This window comes from Staurois parvus, unplaced genomic scaffold (assembly GCF_062004578.1).
Source record: "Staurois parvus isolate SC_StPar_1 unplaced genomic scaffold, SC_StPar_1.0 ptg001150l, whole genome shotgun sequence".
NCBI classification, from domain to species: domain Eukaryota; kingdom Metazoa; phylum Chordata; class Amphibia; order Anura; family Ranidae; genus Staurois; species Staurois parvus.
The window spans coordinates 1,532,522-1,558,591 of record NW_028318946.1 but is presented as its reverse complement, the minus strand read 5'-3'; the positions used below and the strand labels follow the sequence as shown (position 1 = coordinate 1,558,591).

General features: G+C 44.8%; 1 protein-coding gene across 1 annotated transcript; it reads right to left on the bottom strand.

Moving 5' to 3' along the window:
- Window positions 1-638: 638 nt before the first annotated feature.
- Window positions 639-25,457, bottom strand: LOC149439179 (NACHT, LRR and PYD domains-containing protein 12-like). Its single transcript, XM_089659372.1, has 11 exons — window positions 25,372-25,457; window positions 21,855-21,919; window positions 19,939-20,102; window positions 18,244-18,421; window positions 16,961-17,026; window positions 10,224-11,898; window positions 7,989-8,075; window positions 5,694-5,864; window positions 4,258-4,428; window positions 3,324-3,488; window positions 639-2,593 (listed from the first exon to the last, which is right to left on the bottom strand). Exons 2-11 carry the CDS (start codon window positions 21,883-21,885, stop codon window positions 2,509-2,511), a joined length of 2,793 nt encoding a protein of 930 aa, XP_089515498.1. The 5' UTR covers window positions 21,886-21,919; window positions 25,372-25,457; the 3' UTR covers window positions 639-2,508.
- Between the last annotated feature and the right edge of the window lie 613 nt (window positions 25,458-26,070).

Here is a 26,070-nt window from a genome sequence, read left to right as displayed (position 1 = left end):
CGCCCCTGATGTAGAACTTCTACTGACGAAAGAGTCAGTTTTGTAAAATGCATTAAAGGTGTTCTGTGGATGACTGTTGTCCTATGCCAATGATCTGCCATAAAACATTCAGTCATTGGATTTGTAACATCACAAACAGCGCAAAATAATTTGTTATAGTGCTAAATCAATATATAAAAAATATTAAATTCAATATAAAATATATATCTCACTGATTGCCGCTAATCGCCGGGACATAGCCGGTAACGACCGGCTATGACCCGGCGACTGACATCCGTGGCCGTGATTGGCGGGACAGGTTGGGCGGCGGCGGCGCGCCTCGCACACGCCCCCTACCTGTTTTAAAAACACAAGTTTTAAAACATGGTTTTTCCCAGCCGTGCCGCCCTGCCACCGTATTTCTACAGTGGCTGGGCGGCAAGTGGTTAAAATTTGTAATTTTTGGCGCTGGTGATTTATGGTCATATAGTCATTGGATTTGGCTTGTACAGGTCACCTTATTCATTTGAGGTGAAGAGGCCAGACATTTCATCAGCAGCTGAGGAGCCACGGTCATGAGAGTACCCAATGCAACCCAAATGTTATGTTCTGCAGGCACCTCAAGTGGAGAGTGGAGATCCATCCCGAAACACATTGAATGGTTTTATATTTCAATATTTTTATTGAAAAACTGTAGAAAGGATGTACAGAAAAATTGGAAACAGCCCACCTACATGGTGAGTTGTGGCGAACAAACAGATTCATAGAGTACATAGGCACATATGAATACATCAACCAACGATGTTGTAAACAAGAGGACACAGCCCCAGTAGGGTAGCACATATTCCATCGGTCAGTAAACCTGGGCAGTTTCAGATAGTCATCTGACAAAATAAGGAGACCGAAAAAATTGAACAGAGGAGTCAAAGAAGAGACTAAAGAATACAACGGAAAAAAAAACAGAAGAGAAGAAAGAAGGAGGAAGGAAAGAAAAGAGAGACGAGAAGAAGAGAAGAGGGCCAGCCATAAGTCCATTAGATATTAGAGATATACCTAATCCATGGTTCCCATGTAACCTCAAATTTAGAAGTATTATTGTTAACGATACTCGTAAGTTTATCATTTATCATAATCCAATTTCTGTTTGACCGAGTCAAATGGATGGCTGTCTCCAACATCTAGCTATAGTAATTCGTGCTGCCAACAGAAGATAAAGGATTAATTTAACTGATTTCTTGGGAATATCAGTGGGGCAACAAATGAAATAAGGCTGCTTCTGGTGATTTACGAATATTAATTCCCATTACCGAATAAATGAAGTTAAATATTCGGATTCCAAAATCTATGAACCACCAGACATTTCCACCATGTGGAAGCATAGTGCCCTCTTGTCCGCAGTGTCGAAGGCAATTAGGGGACACAGATGGGTACATTTTGGCAAGACGTGTAGGAACTAGGTACCAGTGAAGAAGTGTTTTATAACTGGATTTGGTAAGAGTAGTATTAATCGAAATTTTAGATAGAGCATTGGCCGTAGTCCGCCAAGTGTCCAGAACTGTTCAAATCCCTTTCCCACTGAGTCTTATAGGATAGCTTAGTAAGTGGATCGACAAGAGAAGCATAAATAATGGATAATCAACCTTTCATCATCCCAGTAGCGCCACAGGAGATCTCTAGTGGTGTGAATGCACAGGGTTCGAAATTTTAGATAGAGCATTGGCCATAGTCCGCCAAGTGTCCAAATCTAAAGAACTATTCAAATCCCTTTCCCACTGAGTCTTATAGGATAGCTTAGTAAGTGGATCAACAAGGGAAGCATAAATAATGGATAATCGACCTTTCACCATCCCAGTAGCACCACAGAAGATCTCTAGAGGTGTGAGTGTACAGGGTTCTAGAAGTAATTTGAGTTTACTGGTGACAAAAGATATAATTTAATGGCAATGGAACAGTTCACTGCAGGGCATCTGGCAATTTGTCAAAAAGTATTGGAGAGAACGAGGACGAAGGCCATCTAAATAGTCCTAAATACGCAAAAAACCCCTTACTGATCCACCACTGAAACGCAGATGGTGATAGGCCAGGAATAAACTCAGGGTTACAAAAGACTGGAGCTACGAATGGATTATGAATGGAAAGGGTTGTATCCAGCCCCAGGGCCGCAGTTTGGAGACCATTGCTCTAGATGTACTATAACTTTGTCTATCGCTCAAAGGTTTGGTAAATAATTATATTGATTTAAATATTATATCTACTGTATACAATTTATTTAAATGTTTGCATTGATGGGTCTGTATAGGTGAAGGTTTAAAGTTTTTAAAATTTGAACTCATTAGTCTCATCATCATCATGACAAGTGTATGGGTCTCATATCGCATGGAATGTACAAGTCTCATCATCCCAGCAAATGTCAGAGTTTCATCCCCACACCACATTTGCGGAGCTCATCGTCACAGTGAATGTATCATCATGGCAATTGTACAATTCTCAATGTCACAACTGTTCACATGTCCATTGAGTTCAACCAACTTAAATATGAAGGCCTGGTTTCTGAGCTTCCAGCTCTTGCAACGATCTTCTGTCTTCAAGGAACAGGTTGTGATTAAAAAAGAGGCTAGAAGGAAGAAAGATAGAAAATGAGCAGATATTAAAATATTTCCACAGTTGTTATAAAGCAAAATATTACCCAACAAGCCACCATGTCCATTAAAAAGGAATGTATAGGACAAAGTAAGTCAAAGCTTTTGTTTAGTTTTGGATGGAGTGAAAAGAGGCTGGAACTCTTGTTAGGTTTTTGATGTATTTAAACCCACCAGGGAGATTTCCCTTCACTTCCTATGTCGGAGGAACAAGAGGAAGTAGGTGGAGCACTCCCCAAGTTTAGGCAGTTGTAACCATGACATCTGATTTCCTTGTTGGATGATTTCCCTCACAACCTGTTCTGGTGACAACTATTAAAGTTATAATATTCCATTTCTTTCTCTTCCCTAGGCCAAGTCGTCATGGAACATGGCAGTTACAGGGTTGGGACAAAACATATGACATCGTCAGGGGTGCCTTGGAATGGTTGTCACACTGATAAAGGAAGAGGAAAAATAACTCATCTGCTGCCAGGATGAAACAAGTATACTGTATGTCATCTTTTACATTTTGCCCATAGTTATAGTTTAACTATAGCTTTTTTTATTTCCTCCACTTTCATACCAAACCTTGGATAGGATTAGCACAATATGGCACTATTCTGAGAAGATAAGGTGCCACCCAATTGACATTTGAAAACTTTTTTACCAAAGTATAAAAACCCCTCAATCTCCTCGTCGTTGTCCGGTGTTGGTTCTACATACCTGACCCTCTTCAGGTTGGTTGAGTTTAGGATGAGCTCTCGGAGGTAAGGGGTTGAGGCACCCGTAACGCTATTCCTCCTCAGGTCTAGATATGTGAGGTTCTTATTGTTACTCAGAGGCATCATCAATTGGAAGTGTTCATCATCTAGCAAAATATCCTGTAGCCTGACCGAAAGAAGAAAAAAGCATCATGTCTTCCCCAAATCGGTTTTGCTAATTTTTAAAAATAATATTGAGAATTTGCAAGGTTAGCTTTTGTTCTTTTCAGTTCTCCCTATTCCTTCTTTGCTCTCTCCATTCCATTCTTCTTTTATTTCCTTCCAACATTCCTCTCCTCCCCCATTCCCTCCCCTCTCTCCTCTCCCCTCCCTTTCCTCTCTCCTCTCCCCTCCCTTTCCTCTCTCCTCTCCTCTCCCCTCCCTTTCCTCTCTCCTCCCTTTCCTCTCTCCTCTCCCCTCCCTTTCCTCTCCCCTCCCTTTCCTCTCTCCTCCCCCCTCCCTTTCCTCTCTCCTCCCCCCTCCCTTTCCTCTCTCCTCCCTTTCCTCTCCCTTCCCTTTTCTCTCTCCTCTCCTATCCTGGGCTTCTTTCTCTCACTCTTCCTCTCCATTTCCTTCCTCCCTTCCCTACTATTTCTTAATCTTTATTTCTTTCCTACCTCACTCCCTTCCCCTCCTTCCTTCATTTCCTCTCTTCCTTATCCTTCCCATCCTACCAAAGTAACAGGTTCTCTTTAATGACGACCCATACAGCTGCCTATACTTACATTTCCTCTGCTCCCTCACTGCTCTGTTTTCCCAAAGGAAGACAAAGTAAAAAGGACTCACCCCCATGTAACATCGATACTTCACAATCACCAACGACACATCCCACATGGGTACCCACATGGTAAGAAAGAGAGCAAGTCAAATGCACTGTATAGTGATGATATACTCACTCCAACTGCTCCACCATGCAGGTTGGACTGGACAAAGCCTGCATCAAGTCACCAAAGTATGGACAGATCAAATAATTGGACGATAGGATGAGTATCTTCAGAGACTGGTTACTTCTTATTCCTGATGCCAAAAGGGAGCAGGAATTGTCCATCAACCAGTTGCTGCTCAAACTGGAGGAAGAAAAAGGAATGTAAGAGCATAGGAATGATGAAGCATGTATCAATTTGTGTGTGATATCCCTTCAGTCACATCTGACTCTCAGCCAGTACGAAGCACCAGGAGCTACCTCATCATTTGCACCATTGGGTGCCTTTTCAAAATTCTGGTAAGCAAAGTCCCGTGGTAAACCTTCTTGAAATGTCCTACTTATCCTCAAGCATTCAGAGTCACAGATTAAAGATGCATCTGACAAACTGAATCAAGTGTTTGGTCTCTGGAGCAAGAAGCTTACCAGAATCTTCGAGGAACATTCTCCTGGATCAATCCAGAGCAAGGAGGATTGCTAGAAAGCCCCCACTCTTAAGCCTCTGAAGTGGACAAGGAAGAAAGACCTAGATCTAGTTGCATGGAGCATTTGGTGCTACTGCCAGAACATTCTGGCCCTTGGAGACAAGCCTGTTCAGCATTCTGTTGAACAGGGCTATTGAGGGACCCGCCAAAAAAGGGTTTTCCACCTGCACTGCAGGTCCTGGATTGAACCCAGGTGTATGGACTGCTTCTCCATACCCAGAAACCATTAGATGACAAAACCTGATCTCCAAAGGACCACATTTGAGATCAGCACAGCAAACAAAACTAGAACCTAAAATTGCTTCAGAATTCAAACTACCATTCTTGTTAAAGCAAGATTTTACATTCCTTCTTGAAGATAGAGGTGTGTTAGAACTGTGACATTATCCAGCTGGATTTAGATCAAATGACCTTCCAAGGAAATGATCCATTGATGTTGAATGAACAACCTTTTTTTGGAACTACAGGATGTAGACCAGGAGACAAGAAACCTCAAATGATAGGACCCCCCTCAATGTGAGAAAAGAAGATTTCCCCACCTCTGGAACTGAAAAACCAGGTAAGGAACTACCTGGTTCTCAGAAACAGAAAATTCGGTCTGGTCAATAACTGTATCAGCTCGTTTGACAACAGCAGAAGAAAGAGCTGAGACAGCTTGGGAAAAGACTGGAAGAAAGGGAGTGCACTGAAGAAGGTGAACCCCGGATACATGACCCGTCTCTCATGTAACAGCTAAGAGACGAGTAACTCCCTGACTGAGGAACAATGACAGCCATAAGACCCCGAGTATCAGTTATAAGATATCATTTTACCAGACCATTATAGTTTTCCTTTGGTGTTGAATTTTTCATCAGATCAGACATGTTGGTAAACACCCACAACCAATCCCAGCAAATGCCTTCTCATTTACATGTATTCTACTCACTCCAGTTCCTCTAATTTACAGGAAGGACTGGACAAAGCTGTCATCAGGTCACCAAAGTGAGGCCCATCCAGCCTGTTATTGGACAATCGAAGTATTCGTAGTGACTTGTTGGCACTGATTGCAGGTCCAAAATATGAGCATGCCCGGTCTGTTAGTCCAGTGAGTGACAAACTACAGGAAAGGAATATAAAAGAAATCTGATTAAAAAAATAATTTGTTCTTTTTATGTCACTGGAGTGCAGATTTCATGTGTAATTCACTGTCTATGCCAGTGATCTCCAAACTGTGGCCCGCGGGACAGAAGCGGCTCTTTGTTTGGCTTTATCCAGCCCTTAGGGCACTGTTACTCTCACTGCTACAAGGCACATTTCCTCCCACCGCCACCAATGATGAGGCACCATGTCATCCACTGACACTAACAATGGGGCATAATACCTCCCACTGACACCAACTAGGGGGCACTATTCCTTCCACTCATACCAATGATGGAGTGCTATTCCTCCCCAAGAGACCAATGATGGGGCACTATTCCTCCCACTGATACCAATGACGGGGCACTATTCCTTCCACTGACACCAATGATGGGGCACTATTCCTCCCACAGAGACCAATGATGGGGCACTATTCCTCCTACAGAGACCAATGATTGGGCACTATTCCTCCCACTGATACCAATGACAGGACACTATTCCTTCCACTGACACCAATGATGGGGCACTATTCCTCCCACAGAGACCAATGATGGGGCACTATTCCTCCTACAAAGACCAATGATTGGGCACTATTCCTCCCACTGATACCAATGACGGGGCACTAATCCTCTGACTGATACCAATGATGGGGCACTATTCCTCCCACTGATACCAATGATGGGGCACTATTCCTCCCACTGACACCAATGATGGGGCACTATTCCTCCCACTGACACCAATGATGGGGCACTATTCCTCCCACAGAGACTGATGATGGCCACTATTCCTCCCACTGACACCAATGATGGGGCACTATTCATTCCACTGATACCAATGACGGGGCACTATTCCTCCCACTGATACCAATGATGGGGCACTATTCCTCCCACAGAGACTGATGATGGGGCACTATTCCTCCCACTGACACCAATGATGGGGCACTATTCCTTCCACTGATACCAATGACGGGGCACTATTCCTCCCACCGACACCAATGATGGGGCACTATTCCTCCCACTGACACCAATGATGGGGCACTATTCCTTCCACTGACACCAATGATGGGGCACTATTCCTCCCACTGACACCAATGATGGGGCACTATTCCTCCCACTGATACCAATGATGGGGCACTATTCCTCCCACTGACACCAATGATGGGGCACTATTCTTCCCACTGATACCAATGATAGGGCACTATTCCTCCCACTGATACCAATGACGGGGCACTATTCTTCCCACTGATACCAATGATGGGGCACTATTCCTCCCACTGATACCAATGACGGGGCACTATTCTTCCCACTGATACCAATGATGGGGCACTATTCCTCCCACTGATACCAATGACGGGGCACTATTCTTCCCACTGATACCAATGATGGGGCACTATTCCTCCCACTGATACCAATGATGGGGCACTATTCCTCCCACTGATACCAATGATGGGACACTATTCCTCCCACAGAGACCGATGATAGGGCACTATTCCTCCCACTGATACCAAGAATGGGACGCCATTTTTCCCACTTGTACCAATGATGGAGCACTATTCCTCCCACTGACACCAATCATGGGGCACTATTCTACTGACACAAATAATAGGACACCATTCCTCCCACCTATACCAATGAAAGGGGCACTACTCCTCCTACTGACCACAGGTGCAAGGTTTTTCTTTTACATCCAATGACACCCTAAGACATTGTCCACTTCCACTGATGTGGGGGCATTTTGGCTCCCACTGGTTACAGTCTGGCCCCCCAAGGTCTGATGGACAGTAAACCGGCCATTTTTTCTAGAAAGGTTGGAGTAAACCCCTAGTCTACGCTGACAGCTTTCCTGCTATCCTTAATTTAGAGCCAAAGTCTAAAATTGGACATTGAATTATACAATCACATATGATAAGATAACTTACCACCAGGGGCAGACTGACCATTTGGAAACTCGGTCACTGACCGAGGGCCCGGGGTCAGTTGGGGGCCCCATGAGATGCCCCTGGTACCTTTTTCATAGGCTTTTTTGAGTTTGAGCAAGGACACAGGGGCCCCATGATCCCCTATTGCCCGGGGGCCCCATGAGTTGTCAGTCCGCCCCTGCTTACCACAGAGTGTGTATCTTGCAGTCAGGATGTTTTAATGCTGAACATATCAATTCGGCTGCATCATCTCCGAATCCAAAGCCATAGAATCTATAAGGAGATGAATAAGAGACATTTCAGTACCATGTTCAAAAAATCCATTGTTCAACTACTCACATATACAGTACTATCCTCCCTGCAAGTGAATTTGTAATGTGTCTGGTATCTTGGGGTTCAGTGGCAGGGGTGCTGGGATGTTCGGCTTTGTGATCCAGACACTTCTGCAAGATAGCACAACCAGGCCCTCAATCTCTTCCACTGAAGAAGCAGCACACTTGGTGAAGTACATACGACTAGCCTACTGACTGTCTAGTGAAGGAGTAGCAGTAGACTGATGTAGCCATCCCTCTGCTTATTCTGCTCTCTCCTCCTGTCAGTGAGCCCAATGCACGACAGCTGATTGGCTCCTAGTGTTTCCCTCCATTTCTCTGCCTGTTTGCTGCAGTGCACACAATGAAAGGAGGCTCATATTAGGTTCCCCACACTAGCTGTATTTGAACATATTTCATTAAAATGTTTAAATACATAACTGCAGTATTGTAAAACATATTTTTATTTTCTTAGGTATAAAATATTATCTATTAATATATTGCACACTGGTTTGGAGAACTTTGCCATCTCTACTCATGTAGAAAAATGCATGCAGTTTAGAAAATGCAAAAGCATAAGTGGAAATCTGCATACACAAGGCAATAAATTCCAGCAGTATTGGATGCCTAAGCCCCAGTTTTCAATTAAAGCCAGGTAAAGGCTGGCACTGTCTATTGTGGTCTTTTGATCTCATTAGCTAACCCATAGTGCTCTGGAAATCCTTTGCAATGTTGTACAGCAAAGATTGCATAACCTATCCTACCCTTCTAGTACAAAGGAAGTAAAATTAGAGTTGTAGTTTCCCCCTTAGTTCCAGCCTGATATAGAGATTGCCTGTTCAAAATAATAATTTAGAAGGGTCACTCATTTAGGAAGGAGGAGTGATAAATAGCGGGGTTGTAAATAAGGTTACCATGAAAAAGCAGTAAAATTAATAACTAATAAATAGGGATGTTGGATTTCTAGAAAATGCATTGGAAGAATTGCATAGAAAGGGAAGTGGTGGGAGCCTCAGTGTCTGTCTTCCCTCTTCCTATCAGCCCCTTTCTTCCCCTTCCCCCAGGAACACACATATAATGTATACACTGCCCCCAGAGGACTGACTGGGCTCTACAGGCTGCACTGGTGGGAGACAGAAGAGGTCACAGAGCCTCTCCTCTTCTCTGCCCGTCCCTGCAACATCTCCAAGATACGCCCGTTCCTAACCTCGGAAACTACTAAGCAACTTATTCACTCCCTGGTTATCTCTCACCTTGACTATTGTAACTCCATCCTCATTGGCCAACCTCGTAGCAGGCTATCCCCTCTTCAGTCTATCATGAATGCTGCTGCTAGACTCATCCACCTTACTAACCTTTCCATATCTGCCACCCCTCTCTGCCAATCCCTCCACTGGCCTTCACTCAGTGTCCTCCACCCCTCTCTGCCAATCTGGCCTCCACTCAGTGACCTCCACCCCTCTCTGCCAATCCCTCCACTGGCCTCCACCCCTCTCTGCCAATCCCTCCACTGGCCTCCACTCAGTGACCTCCACCCCTCTCTGCCAATCCCTCCATTGGATTCCCATTGTCCAACGGATAAAATTCAAAACATTAACAATAACATATAAAGCCATTTATAACTCTGCCCCCAATTACATCACCAATCTTGTCTCCATATATCACCCAAACTGTCCTCTCCGCTCCTCGCACGACCTCCTGCTCACTAGCTACCTTGTCTCATCCTCCCCTATTCATCTCCAGGACTTCTCCAGAGCTTCCCCCATGCTTTGGAAATTCTCTACCCCAATTTATCAGACTATCACCTACTCTGCTCACTTTTAGGTGATCTCTGAAAACCTATCTCTTCAGGGAAGCCTATCCTGCCCTCAGCTAATAATGGAATCTTCTACTCCTCCTACCAGTCCATCCCCCACAGTTATTACCTTTTGTACCACCAGCCCCTCCCTCCTAGATTGTAAGCTCCAAAGAGCAGGGCCCTCCTCTAACCCTCTTGTATTAAACTTTATTGCTGCTGTATCGTCTCTCGTTATATTGTAACATTTCCTTCCTTAACATCAAGATCTTTTGACATTCACAAGGCACAAGAAGACATGCATTTATATTGTACCCTATGCTATGTATTTTATGTAGAGCAGGTGCAAATCTCTCAACATCGTCCCTCTGAAGGTCACATTGTCCTAGGCCAAGAACGTCAATCTCTTCTAAGGACTGAATTGTAAAAGACACCACAGAGCAGTCCAGAGGGGTCAGCTTTTCTTGATAAAAGTTAAAACTTCTGAATGATCCTAGGCATTCTGAACAAAATGCCTTATTCTGTTGCTCAAAGAATTTAAAACATATACTCAAGAGCCTTGTTTTTTCCAAAGGGTCTAATTCTGTAACCTCTTGTTGAAGCCAAGAGAGGACATCCTTGGCAGCATCGGAAGACAAATCACCCAGATAAGGCTCCAAAATGGTCCTGGTGGAGATATCGGAGAGACCACAGAGGAACGAGAGAAATAATTCACCATAGTTATCTTTGAAGGACTTGGCTCTTTCAAGTGAGTCATGTAACTTCTCAGGAGAATAATCAATATAATGGACCAAGGCAGCCAAAAATTCCTGGGTGATGGGGTGAAGGAAGGAGAAGGATGCCTCTGGGGAACAGGTGTATTCTTTCATTAATCCTGGTAAAAGTTTTGAGGTCCTGTCCACGTTAAACTGTGCGAAGGTGTGTTTTTTAAATTTGGTAATGCGGTTTATAACTCCATGTTCTGCCATCCACCCGATAGATGTCAACAGACTCCGAGCAGTGAATTTATCTGAACCAAGATTGGACAGAACATCAGCAATGAAGGCCGCAAAGAGCTGCGTCAGAGTTTTCGGCAGTGATGGCATTATTTGGTCATCATTGGTTGGTTGACCTTTGAAGCACTTTGATAGCACTGTGCAGATGATCCAGCAGTATGATGGGTTGTAACAGAAGGTGTTCAGCACACTGTTTTCCCTCAGAAAACCCAAAACTTTGTCTGATATTTCTTTGTTCATGAAGAATCTTTCGATGTAAAGCTGACTTTCTTTTGGTAAGAATCCAATGACCTCCAGTGCTCTCCTGCAAATGTTAATATTCTTTCCCGCTAACCTGTCTGGTTGGCTGGTCATAAGAAAACGACAGCCCTTGAGTAGAGTCTGTTTTGCCAAACCAACCACAACCGCTCCAACATTTGCCACTTGTTTTATATCATGGGGAAGCTGGCCTGATTTAAAATTTATTTCATGAACACTTTCATCCAGGCCATCAAAGATAAAGAGCAACCTTTCTGGATTCTGTAAAATGTTCCCAAGTTGATTCTCTAAATATGGATATTCCTGAAGGATCATTGACTCCAAGCTGATCTTTTCTAGCTTGTTGAGATCCCGAAACCTCAAGAAGAAGATGAAAGAAAACCCCTGATAGAATTTTCCATTTGCCCAATCACAAACCAGCTTCTGTAGTAGCGTTGTCTTCCCTATTCCTGGCACACCAGTCACCATCACTACATGCGGTTCACATTTTAGCCATTGGCACCACCGGAACAGTCTGTAAGGAGAAACACTTCCTACGTCATTTCGAAAGTAATCTCTATGTTTTGCTGCTGTCTCTAGAAGCTTGTTTTTAGCTGATCTATGAAAGGGGCGGACATGGGATGCAATCAAATCCATGTAACGATCAGAAACATAAAAATCCTTATTCTGTCCTGTAGACTCTGAGGGTTTTGGTATAGCAGTTTGTAGCAGATGTTGTTTGTGATGTTCTTGTATTTCTGCCAAAGCAAAATATAATATCAATACAATTATAAAAGAAAAAAAAATGAGTTGAGGGTGTCCAAAGATTTATATGCCAATTTGTTTTACACCAGAACGACCAGCCTATTTTTTTCTTTTTTAGGCCAGGTGGTCATGTGTTCTAAGCTGACCACAAACTGCACGACATTAACTGAACGTGCAGAATAGAACCATCTAAAGATGTCTTTGGGTCTAGATGCCATTGTGAAGAGAAACACTCAGGTCACCTGAGCATTCATGACCTCTCCTTCCAAGAGTAGATCCCAACCATACATGGATCGAAATTTGGTCAGTTTAGCAGAGGCCATCTGAATTTTGTTCTATGTATGGGCACTCAGATTGTACAGACCAGGGGTGGACTGACCATTTGGAAACTCGGGCACTGCCCGAGGGCCCGGGGTCAGTAGGGGGCTCCATGAGATGCCCCTGGTACCTTTTTCATAGGCTTTTTTGAGTTTGGGCAAGGACACAGGGGCCCCATGATCCCCTATTGCCCGGGGGCCCCATGAGTTGTCAGTCCACCCCTGGTACAGACGTTGCTCTACCAGTCAATTTCTGTACAACCACCCTGTCAGATTTTTGCCACTCGATCAGTGCTGCTGGCTATAGGTAGTGCTAATCAGTGTGAACTAATGGCGATGAAGTCTCCCTTTCAGACTTCAAAGGTTCAGAAGGAGGATTCCCACATCCACGTTGAGTGTAGATGGGGGAATCGAGTTGTTGTTTTTGTTCAACCCACAGGTTGAATGGAAAAGAAATTACTCCTCTAAGGGCTGCTTTAGTTACAGATGGAACACAAGGGTCTGAGCCAGCCCCTGGCTTCATTAGATGTCTTGAATATTCTCACAGCAAGATCTTCCTGCCATACTTGCATACACTATATTGTCAAAAGTATTGGTCGGCCGGCCTTTCCACGCACATGAACTTTAATGGCATCCCAGTCTTAGTCCGTAGGGTTCAATATTGAGTTGGCCCCGCCCTTTGCAGCTATAACAGCTTCAACTCTTCTGGGAAGGCCATCCACAAGGTTTAGGAGGGTGTCTATGGGAAGGTTTGACCATTCTTCAAGAAGTGCATTTCTGAGGTCAGGCACTGATGTCAGACAAGTAGGACAGACTCACAGTCTCTGCTCTAATTTATCCTAAAGGTGTTCTATGGGGTTGAGGTCAGGACTCCAAGGGGTTTATTTACTAAAGCTGGAGAGTCCAAAATCAGACTCCCTTCTGCATAGAAACCAATCAGCTTCCAGGTTTCATTGCCAAAGCTTCATTGAACAAGCTGAGGTTAGAAGCTGATTGGTTTCTATGCAGAAGGGAGTCTGATTTTGGACTCTCCAGCTTTAGTAAATAAACCCCCAAGTGTCAGTGTGTCATTGTTCTGGAACCCCCAAGTGTCATCTTGAGTTGGCCCACCCTTTGCAGCTTCAACTCTTCTGGGAAGGCCGTCCACAAGGTTTAAGAGGGTGTCTATGGGAAGGTTGGACCATTCTTCCAGAAGCACATTTGTCAGGTCAGGCACTGATGTCGGGGGAGGAGGCCTGGCTTGCAGTCTCCACTCTAATTCATCCCAAAGGTGTTCTGTGGGGTTGAGGTCAGGACTCTGTGCAGGTCAGTCAAGTTCCCCCACTCCAGACTCGTCCATCCATGTCTTTATGGAACTTGCTTTGTGCACTGGTGCGCAGTCATGTTGGAACAGGAAGGGGCCATCCCCAAACTCTTCCCACAAAGTTGGGAAGATGATATTGTCCCAAATGTCTTGGTATGCTGACGCCTTAAGAGTTCCCTTCACTGTAACTAAGGGGCCAAGCCCAACCCCTGAAAAACAACCCCACACTATAATCCCCCCTCCACCAAACTTTACACTTGGCAAAATGCAGTCAGGCAAGTACCGTTCTCCTGGCAACTACCAAACCCAGAGATGTTTTTCTTCAGATTGCCAGACAGAGAAGCGTGATTGGTCACTCCAGAGAACGTCTCCACCGTTCTAGAGTCCAGTGGCGGCGTGCTTTACACCACTGCATCCGACGCTTTGCATTGCACTTGGTGATGTAAGGCTTGGATGCAGCTGCTCGGCCATGGAAACCCATTCCATGAAGGTCTCTATGCACTGTTGCTGTGCTAATCTGAAGGCCACATGAAGTTTGGAGGTCTTTAGCTATTGACTCTGCAGACAGTTGGCGAATTTTGTGCAGTGTGCGCTTCAGCATGCGCTAACCCCGCCCTGTCACTTTACGTGGCGTTCCACTTGGTGGCTGAGTGGCTGTTGTTCCCAGTTGCTTCCACTTTGTTATAATCCCACTAACAGTTGAGCGTGGAATATTTAGTAGCCAGGAAATGTCACAAATGGACTTTGTGGCAACCTATCACGGGACCACGCTTGGAGTCACTGAGCTCCTGAGAGCGACCCATTCTTTCACAAATGTTTGTAGAAGCAGACTGCATGCCTAGGTGAGGATTTTATATACCTGTGTCCATGGAGCTGAACACATTGGAACACCTGAATTCAATGATTTGGAGGGCGGGCCCAATACTTTTGGCAATATAGTGTAAGCTGTGGTGGTGGCATTTAGTTGAACCTGTTGCATTGCTCTGCATTGGCAAAAAAATTATTTTATTTAATGTTTTTTTTGTTTTTTAGCCTTTGTTTATGAAGCTGTTTAGAAGAATGTGAAGAGGGGCTTTTGAAAGGTCTTCTACCTTGCGCCCATGATGGCTCTCAGTGCCGTAGGGGTGCTATTACCTTAACTTTTAACCTTATGCTACAAATGACCCACAATGACAGGAGAAGACAACCTCGCTCCGCTCAAAGCACTCTACCCTCTGCTCCATTGGCCAATAGGCAATGGCTTCAAGTGGTCTGCTACCTGCTCCACAGTCATAACCTGAGATGCTGGTCAGCTACCTTTCTGATCTCTTAGGACAACCTGGCTTTGTACCTTGTTTGTCCTGAACGTTGAACCCTTTGCTCCTCACATGTACTTCCTACTAAAGCCATGCCTTTGCACTTCCTGTTTGCAAGAATATTGTGCTCTCTGCAGCCAATGTCTCGCTCTTGTCTTTCTTACTGCTGTCCGTATCTTTACTACCACTCCTTACCAACCTTCGGCTTGTTCCTCAACTACGCTTCTGCTTGATCCCAACCTGCAACTGCTTATTACTGTACTTTGGCTTGTTTACTGATTATGCTTCTGCTTGATTCCTACCTGCTATATCTGCTGTTGGACCACAGCTGGTCCTCCTCCTGGTGGGGTGACCCTGAGGCCTACAACCTGGTACTAACAAAACTCATCTACACCCAATGGTGCATTTAGGTTTTGTGCTGCCCATTCTTCCAGAAGTGCATTTGTGAGGTCAGGCACTGATGTTGGACGAGAAGGTCTGGCTCGCAGTCTTCTCTCTAATTCATCCCAAAGGTGTTCTATGGGTTTGTGGTCAGGACTCTGTGCAGGCCAGTCAAGTTCCTCCACCCCAAATTGGCTCCTCCATGTCTTTATAGACCTTGCTTTGTGCACTGGTGCGCAGTCATGTTAGAACAGGTAAGGGCCATCTCCAAACTCTTCAAAGATTGTCTTCCCCCCAAGGACACGAACCAACATTACCCACGGAGGGAGCCTGACATTGACCAACAACACCCTTGCCCACCACCTGGGAGAGCCTTCCATTAACCACCCCCTACCTCAAGGCAACAGAGAGAAAGACACTCTTCACAGCTCTGGGAATGAGAGTCAGGCTCTATATACACCATCAAGCAAACCGCAGCCTTTTTCGGATGCCACCTCGTTCCCAAGGTGTACATGTCCCTCCTTCCAGCCCTTCTTCTGGGGGGAGGTGCTGCCCCCCTGAAAAATTTCACCCTAGGCAACTGCCTTGTTTGCCTTGTGGTAAATACACCCCTGTCTCCACCATCAGGAGTTCTGGTGAAAACTGGTTAGTGCTCAGACCACACACTTCGGGCGAGCCTGCATCATTGGCCAAGGTGACCTGCTTGTGCACTTATCCAGCTGGTCAGTGGGAGCTTCTCTACTGCTATAGCTACTGGTCTCCAAGCCTGACCCCTGACCGTGAGACTGTAACTTATTTCATTCTATTATTAAGCTCTCGAGAGAGTAAAACATGTTAGAAGGCAGAAGTGCAGATGGAACAGCCTCTCTCCTGGAAAGTAATAATACATTTTCATACTAGGCTCTTATGATGGAGTGTATCTTCTTTTTCTTTGTTGGAAGGTTATGTATGACAGACGTAGGTGTCACACAGGATGCCTGCATTACCCATTGGCTGGGACTTGGCCTAGGATGCTGTTTTTGTTTTTCACATTTTACACCAAAACTAGCCTTACGGCACTGCATTATATGTACAAATGTGGCGCTGGAGGGGTATATTAGAGCTATAAAGAAGTCCATAAAGTTCATCAAAAAAGTCCAAGTGGGGGACTATTAGTCTTCACAATGCCAATATATTGCAGACGGCAGCATCAGTGGCAGCACCCTCAGTCAAAGCTGAACTCTGCAAAAGAAAAGAAAGAAGAGGGGCGCCCGACTAAGTGCAGCATTAAGTATACAATTTATTTGCCAAATGACAATTGGCAACTCACAAGAAATAAAAAGGAAATAAGAATTTCACCAGACGTAGTCCAGACTTCTGGGAAGTGATGGAAGACAAGAGGTATCCATGCGTCAAGTTGAAGCTGAGGTCTTAGGAAGAAGCTCCGCTTCGAAACGCACGTCATCACGTTCCCACGCTGACGTCACGCCATTTGCATTCCAAGGAGACCTTTCCAGCCATAACCTGAAGCATCAACTTGACGCAAGGTTACCACTTGTCCTCCATCGCTTCCAGGGAATCTGGAGTTCAGCTTTGGTCTGAGGGTGCTGCCACTGATGCTGCCGTTTGACATATATTGCCATTGTGAACACTAATAGTCCCCCACTTGGACTTTTTTGATGGACTCTTGATGGGCGCCCCTCTTCTTTCTTTCCTTTCTTCTTTCTTTTCTACGGCATTGCATTGGCTTCCCAACCAACGAACATCCTCTAACATTTACCTTTCAGCTCGGGAGTCAGAGGGTGTCCATTCCGGTCCAGTAATATCTGTTGCATCAGACTGTCCCCTAAACAAATGGAAATCACAAAATATATGAAAAATATTTTTAAAAATACATTTTCAAATATATATGTATATATATATTGAAATATATTGTATACGGCCAAAATTGTATATATATATATACTGTATGCTGAAATGCTTTTTTTTTATATATTACCAAATATCTGAACAATATTTTTCAAATTACATATTTTCAAATATACCGTATGTCTTTACAAATACATTTAATCTATATTTTTGGAATGCATTTACAAATATATGCATAAACATACGTTAAAAAGACTTTTCTATATGTTAAAAAAAATCTGAAGAATACATTTAAAAAATATATTTAAAAAAAATATATTTTTCATATATTTTGTAATATATAAAAAATGCATTTCAACATACAGTATATATATATATAATTCTGGTAACGAGTATGAAATGAGTAACGATATGAATCAATCCGAAATGAAACAAATGTTTTCAAGGAAAATATGATGGAAATATCCTGTGAGCCACTATAAGTATTTAGTCTAGGATAAGTTCGCGAGCTCCTAGCTATATTCTCATTAAATATACTGAAAATAACAAATTGAAAGTAAAAATGATGCCGCGCCCTTATATTATGACCATGAATAAATAAATAAAATCAATTTTTAAATAATATTAATTCAGTAATTAAATAATAAATGATTTGTCAAAATATAAAAATGTAAAATGTGCAACTCATTATTATAGAGATATATAATACATCAATTATGAAGAAGAAAAAAAATAAATAAATAAAAAAAATTCCAAATTATATAAATAAAATAATCAAAAATATAAAAATATATATAATTAAAATTAATTAATAAAAATATATATACTTTTTTTTAATTATTTACTTAATTTTAATTATTAATTTTAATTATATATATTTTTATATTTTTGATTATTTTATTTATATAATTTGGAATTTTTTTTTTTCCTTCTTCTTCTTCATAATTGATGTATTATATATCTCTATAATAATGAGTTGCACATTTTATATTTTTATATTTTGACAAATCAAGGGCAATCATTTATTATTTAATTACTGAATTAATATTATTTAAAAATTGATTTTATTTATTTATTCATGGTTATAATATAAGGGTGCGGCATCATTTTTACTTTAAACAAATGTTTTCGTTCTGCACATGTCTAGTCAGTGAATATATCGGATCAGCACACAGGATGTGACATTTCAGTTACCGAATCGATCCAATTCGTCCCGCAGCTCATACAAATGACTAGGGGAGTTGAAAAACTGCAGATTGTAGATCCCTTCCAAGAACCCCATGATGGCCTCTCTTCCAGCCTCCAGGATTTCTTGTAGCAGCTTCTCTGAGAACATGAAGGGTCCAAGGTCGCTCCTCATCTGGAGGTATATCTAGAATAGAATGTGACTGATTTCAGGGAAAATAAACAGAAGCAACATATTTGTGAATATAATCGGTTTCATCGTCCCGAAGAGACTCCTCCCACCACCCTGCCTAATATGTGCAGATGGCTTCATGGAAGAGTCATGTAAAGCGGGGGGGAGGGGGGGGGGGTCAAAGCCAATTTCACATCAGCCTTATGGTTGCCCTCAAAGGGCCGGTTATATCTCTAGATGTCCAGAGCACCCCAACCCCCCCGACATCAGACGTTAAGAGACCCCCTACCATTAAAAGTCAAGAGTCCCCCCTTACCCTTGCTCCTGCCAGGAAAAAAGCTGGTGGTGGAACGGGGAAACAGAAAGTGCAGGGTCTGGAGGAGGACCAGAGGAGGGCTGAATTCAGTTGCCAGAGTCTACTGAATGCTGAGACCAGGGGAGGCAGAGACAAGGGGGCTCTGCGGCTGCACAGAGAGGTGCAGGATCTGTAGGAGTAGTTCTGTCCTCCTCTCTTTTGCTGACTGCTGAGATGTGGAGGGGGGGGTAGAGAGGAGCCTCTCCACAGCTGCACAGAGAAGCACAGGGTCTGGCAAAAGAGTTCTGTCCTCCTCTCTGTTGCCGACTGCTGAGATGTGGAGGGGGCAGAGACGAGCCTCTCCATGACTGCACAGAGAAGCACAGGATCTGACGGAGTTCTGTCCTCTTCTCTGTTGCTTACAGCTGAGACTGGGGGGCAGAGATAAGCCTTTCCACGACTACACAGAGAAGCACAGGATCTGGCGGAGGAGTTCTGTCCTGCTCTCTGTTGCTGACTGCTGAGAACGGGGGGGGGGGGGGGGGCACAGACGAGCCTTACCATGACTGCACAGAGGAGCACAGGATCTGGCGGAGGAGTTCTGTCCTGCTCTCTGTTGCTGACTGCTGAGAACGGGGGGGGGGGCACAGACGAGCCTTACCATGACTGCACAGAGGAGCACAGGATCTGGCGGAGGAGTTCTGTCCTGCTCTCTGTTGCTGACTGCTGAGAACGGGGGGGGGGGGGGGGCACAGACGAGCCTTACCATGACTGCACAGAGGAGCACAGGATCTGGCTGAGGAGTTCTGTGCTCCTCTCTGCTGCTGACACAAGGTGGGGGCAAAGGCAAGGGGGGTGCCACAGCTGTTGGTGTGAGGGCCACATGAAATGGCCCAGTGGGCCAGATTTGGCCAGCATGCCTCGTGTTTGACACATGTGACGTAGACACAGACATACACAGTATATAACATTTTCTGAAAGATTTATATCTTGGTAAAGACTTAAAAAAAAAAAGCTAATTAGGTAAAAATGTAATTTACTCAAACAAATAACGTATCTCTGCCTCCTTTGGACCAATCTATATGAGTTGTAAGAGACCGAGAGTCTGAAAGAAAGCAGCTTCTGCCGTCCTCTCCTTAGATACCCCGCGGTGCTCTGCGATTTGTCTTTTATTTTAAGTTTTCCTTTCATTTTCTTTTTCTTTTTTTTTTGCTATCGGCACATTTTCCCTAGTTACCTCCTTATTGAGGATATTCCGAGACTCCATGTGCTCCAACATTTGTTTGATTTCGGAGGCGGACGCCACGATGTAGATCAGGTCATTTTTAAAATACTCGCAGATGAGTTGAAGTTCGTTGAAGTCGCGCTGAGCCAGCAGCTGATGGAACTCTTCCTGTGTGTCTGGATAAAAAGAGGGACAAAACGAACGTTTACCTAAAGATCAGTTGTAGCTTCTGGGGATCTATTGTCACTGAAGGGGATGTATTTTTGTGTGGTGGTCTACTGTTCCTGGGTGGGGTCTATTGTTACTGGTGGGAGGTCTATTGTTGATGGGAGTCAGTTGTTGCTGGAAGAGATCTAATGGAGGGAGGGGTCTATTGTTTCTAGCTGCTGGAGAGTCTATTTGTGCTGGCTGCTGGGAGATCTGTTGTAGCTTCTGGGGTCTGTTGTTGCTGGGGTGGTATTTTGTTTTGGGGACCCATTGTTGCTGGAAGAATATATTGTTTTTAGGGAGGAGGGCCTATTGCTGCTGGCTGCAGGGGATCTATTTTTCTGCTTTTCTTGTTACCATTCCATACATTCCAATTGTTTTGCATCACAAAATGATACTTGGCTCTGTATTCTCTAAAAGAAGAGGAACTGGGAGGTGCATAGGGGTTGGAACCAAGTGATGATGCTCGTAGGTGGGTAGGGGGTGTAACCAAGTGACGGTGCTCGTAGGTGGGTAGGGGGTGGAACCACGTGATGGTGCTCGGAGGTGGGTAGTGGGTGGAACCAAGTGACGGTGCTTGGAGGTGGGTAGGGGGTGGAACCAAGTGATGGTGCTCGGAGGTGGGTAGGGGGTGGAACCAAGTGATGGTGCCCAAAGGTGAGTAGGGGGTGAAACCAAGTGATGTTGCTCAGAGGTGGGTAGGGGGTGGAACCAAGCGATGGTGCTCAGAGGTTGGTACGGGGTAGAACCAAGTGACGGTGCTCGGAGGTGGGTAGGGGGTGGAACCAAGTGATGGTGCTCGGAGGTTGGTAGGGGGTGGAACCAAGTGATGGTGTTCAGAGGTTGGTACGGGGTGGAACCAAGTGACGGTGCTCAGAGGTGGGTAGTGGGTAGAACCAAGTGACGGTGCTTGGAGGTGGGTAGGGGGTAGAACCAAGTGACAGTGCTCGGAGGTGGGTAGGGGGTGGAAACAAGTGACGGTGCTTGGAGGTGGGTAGTGGGTAGAACCAAGTGACGGTGCTTGGAGGTGGGTAGGGGGTAGAACCAAGTGACTGTGCTCGGAGGTGGGTAGGGGGTGGAACCAAGTGACGGTGCTCGGAGGTGGGTAGGGGGTGGAACCAAGTGACGGTGCTCGGAGGTGGGTAGTGGGTAGAACCAAGTGACAGTGCTTGGAGGTGGGTAGGGGGTGAAACCAAGTGACAGTGCTGGGAGGTGGGTAGGAGATGGAACCAAGTGACGGTGCTCGGAGGTGGGTAGCTCAAAATATAGGCTCTTCCGCAGGACACCTTACTTTTCTTTTAGGCCTGGTTCACTTGAGTAAGATGCGATTTTATTTCTGATTTCAGGTGCAATTATATAATGTGGCTTGTTTGAGATTTTCACTCGATTTGTAAACTACTACTACTACTACTACTACTTTTGAGGGATCAAGGATTTGCCTCGGAGGAGAATTCAGAGTTTAAAAAAAGTAAATTGCTTTCCAAATCAGAATCCCACGTGCGTACGATTTCTGTGCCTTTCCATTGAAGTCTATAGGTCCAAAATCAAACTGGGATCACACCAAAGTAGCACGAGGACCTTTTCTGAAATGGCACTGTGCCGAGTCACATTGATGGCACCGTTCAAAACAATGTAATTTCCATTACCATGTGATTCTGTACGACTGAAGTTGCATTAGAGACCAACACAGGCTGAACATAGCAAATAGGTAGAGGACCTACCATCACTGTATCTTGAAGGCATCTGACCCATCTTCTATTCCAGCAGAGCAAACAAGAAACCCGACCTATAAAGCAAAAATATAAATTATATGAATGTAAAGGGAGGGGGGGGGGGGGTCTATCACAATCCATCTGTTTTTTATGCTGGGGGGTTGTTAACCTTTTGTTGAGGGGTGGGGCATTGACCATACTGCAGAAAGAGAGACTTAGGTAGTGATCATGCTAGATATTTCTTGGTGTTCCTCACTCTGCTCACTTTCCTACACATGGACAGGACCCCATTGCCTCATGTATTTGAGCGTTCCTGTTGTGCCTCTCCAGATTTCATGGATAGGACATCACTAGGACTCGGGTTTATGGACATTCCACTTTTACCTCTTCCATGTAAATAGTAGATCACCTATCCCCCCTCTGTCATTGGGTTATCCTGGGGGTACTTTCTGATTTTGCAAAACAAGGGCTCCCAATGTGGACCATTACACACAGGTTTTGTGTCCCCCATCTGTTTCTCCAGTGGTCTTTACCATCTTTGGACATTTCTGTGGTCTTACTCAACAACCATGGTCAGGACCCCATTGCCTCATGCATGCCACTCCAGATTATCATGGATAGGACATCAGATTTATGGACATACCACTAGTGTATCTTCCATATGAACAGCAGATCACCTATCCCCCTCCCTCTCTGGGCTTTCCTTGGGGTACCTTCTTCCATTTCATTTAGTAGTTTTTTTAGATTTAGTAGTTTTTTTTAGATTTTAGTAGTTTTTTTAGATTTTAAATAAAAAAAAATAAAAGCGTGAATGGGGAGAGATCCGCCTTGCGGCCACTAGGTGGAGCTGATGAGCATGCTTGTTTCCTATGATACGCAGCAAAGTGGCCCATTACACCCAGGTTCTGTGGCCCCATCTGCTTCTGCAGTGGTATCTACCATCTTTGGACATCTCTGTGGTCTTACTCAATCCTCTTCCACTCCGGAAGAACTGCATTACCTGCAGACCAGGTGTTCTTTTATGATGTATACAGGCCTGGCTCGCAGTCTCCGCTCTAATTCATCCCAAAGGTGTTCTATGGAGGTCAGGACTCTGTGCAGGACAGTCAAGTTCCTCCACCCCAAACTGGCTCCCCCATGTCTTTATGGACCTTGCTTTGTGCACTGGTGCGCAGTCATGTTGGAACAGGAAGAGGCCATCCCCAAACTCTTCCCACAAAGTTGGGAGCATGAATTTGTCCAAAATGTCTAGGCATGCTGACGCCTTAAGTGTTCCCTTCACTGGAACTAGGGGGCCAAGCGCAACCCCTGAAAAACAACCCCACACCACAATCCCCCCTCCACTAAACTTTACACTTGGCACAATGCAGTCAGGCAAGTACCGTTCTCCTGGCCACCGCAAAACCCAGACAAGTCCATTGGATTGCCAGACAGAGAAGTGTGATTGGTCACTCCAGAGAACACGTCTCCACTGCTCTAGAGTCCAGTGGCGGCGTGCTTTACGCCACGGCATCCGACGCTTTGCATTGCACTTGGTGGTGTAAGGCTTGGATGCAGCTGCTCGGCCATGGAAACCCATTCCATGAAGCTCTCTACGCACTGTTGTTGGGCTCATCTGAAGGCCACACCAAGTTTGGAGGTCTTTAGCTATTGACTCTGCAGACAGTTGGTGACTTCTGCGCACTGTGCGCTTCAGCATGCGCTGACCCCGCTCTGTCATGTGACGTGGCCTACCACTTGGTGGCTGAGTTGCTGTTGTTCCCAGTCGCTTCCACTTTGTTATAATCCCACTAACAGTTGAGCGTGGAATATTTAGTAGCCAGAAAATGTCACGGATGGACTTATTGCTCAGGTGGCCACCTATCACGGGACCACGCTTGGAGTCACTGAGCTCCTGAGAGCGACCCATTCTTTCACCAATGTCTGTAGAAGCCGTCTGCATGCCTAGGGGCTTGATTGTATACACCTGTGTCCATGGAGGGGATTGGAACACCTGAATCACATGATTTGGAGGGCGGAGCCAATACTTTTGCCAATATAGTGTACCTCTATAGACTGTAAGTGCATGTAGACCGTATCTCCGGTTAGATCTCGTTACCTCGTCTGTTTTGATGCCCTACTTATTTATGGTTTGAGTGTTTTCCAGCCAATATTCGAATTCCCCGATCGTTTAACCACTTGCCGACCGCAAATAGCCGAATGACGGCTACACTGCGGCTGGCCAGTTCTGGGAGGGCGTCATATGATGTCCTCCCAGAACGCGCTCTCCTGTGCACCCCCGGGGGCACGCACCCGGCAATCTCTGTGACGCAGCTGATCATGTGATGTGGTAAAAGGCCAATCACAGCGGCCTTTTACCATGTGATCAGCCGTGTCCAATGACACACTGATCATCGGGAAATCCAATTGCCGGTTTTCGGCTGCAGGGATCGTGAGAGCAGGGATCGGCAACGATCATCTGGGCACTGACGATCAGTGCCCTGATGATCGGTGCCCAGCAGTGCCACCCACCAGTTCCACCCACAAGTGCCAACAGTGCCGCCCACCAGTTCCGCCCACCTGTGCCTAGCAGTGCCCACCAGTGCCACCCAGCAGTGCCACACACCTGTGCCCAGAAGTGCCATCTACCTGTGCCCACCAGTGCCACCCACCTGTGCCCACCAGTACCACCCACCTGTGCCCACCAGTACCACCCACCAGTGCCCATCAGTGCAGCCCAGCAGTGATGCCAGTCAGTGTCCAGCGGTTGTGCCAGTCAGTGCCCAGCAGTTGCGCCAGTCAATACCTAGCAGTGCCGCCAGTCAGTGCCCAGCAGTGATGCCAGTCAGTGCCACCTATCAGTGCTGTCTATCAGTACCCATCATCAGTGCCATCTATCAGTGCCACCTATCCGTGACATCTCATTAGTGCTGCCTATCAGTGCTGCTTATCCGTGCCACCTCATTAGTGCTGCCTATCAGTGCCTCCTATCAGTGCCCTTCAGTGCTGGCTATCAGTGCCCATCAGTGCTTCCTATCAGTGCCGCCTATCAGTGCCCTTCAGTGCTGGCTATCAGTGCCCATCAGTGCTGCCTATCAGTGCCCATCAGTGCTGCCTATCAGTGCCCTTCAGTGCTGGCTATCAGTGCCCTTCAGTGCTGCCTATCAGTGCCCATCAGTGCTGCCTATCAGTGCCGCCTCATCAACACACATCAGTGAAGGAGAAAAATTACCGGTTTGAAAAATTTTATAATAGAAACAAAGAAACTTTTTTTTTTTCCAAATTTTTTGCACTTTTTTTGTTTATAGCGCAAAAAGTAAAGCGCCCAGCGGCAATTAAATACCACCAAAAGAAAGCTCTATTTGTGAGAAAAAAATTATAAAAATTTCATATGGGTACAATGTTGCATGACCGCGCAATTGTCAATCAAAATGCGACGGCGCTGAAAGCTGAAAATTGGCCTGGTAAAGAAGGGGGTGTAAGTGCCGAGTAGGCGAGGGGTTAAACGGCGCCCCCTCCCCCAGACAGTAAGAACGAATAATGTTACCTGCAAAGTTTATCGTCCTCTAAAGTCCGGTCTTGGGGGACACCTTGCGCTTTGTGCTCTCCCGGTACTTCCTGGTCAGACTCTGATCACTCACCACACCCAGGAATTTACCTTCCCCAGCCTGTCTGCACAGATGTGTAAATACGTCAATGCACCCGTTCACTGCCAGAGCCCTCTCTGTGCTTTTTTACACACGTAAAAAAAATAAATAAATAATTTTAGGTCTGAAGATTAGTAAGAAACCCCGAAAAAATACACTTTGCTAAATGCAGACACCCCGAAGAATACAACAGAGGAAGTTCCCATTTTTTTTTTATGTCCCGTGCATATTAGCTAGACATGTGCAGAACGAAAAAAAAAAAATTGTTTTGTTGGATATTATTTAATATTGAAATAATTCATTTCATTTTATTCTTTTAAATAATTTAATTTCATTAAATGTGTTTACTTCGTTTCGTTTTCAAATTCGATTCAAATTCGGAAAATCTCAAAATCCGCATTCAAATTCTAACTGATTCTATTCGAAATGTGAATTTCGGGAGATGGTTGTATTCTTTCTATTTTATTCTATTCTTTTCTAGGCTATTCAAATCTATTCAAATTTATTCTATTCAAATTTTGGAAGACATGTATATTATATTTTTTCTATTCTATGCTATTTTTTTTCTATTCTATTCTATTCAAATTAGAATTTATTAT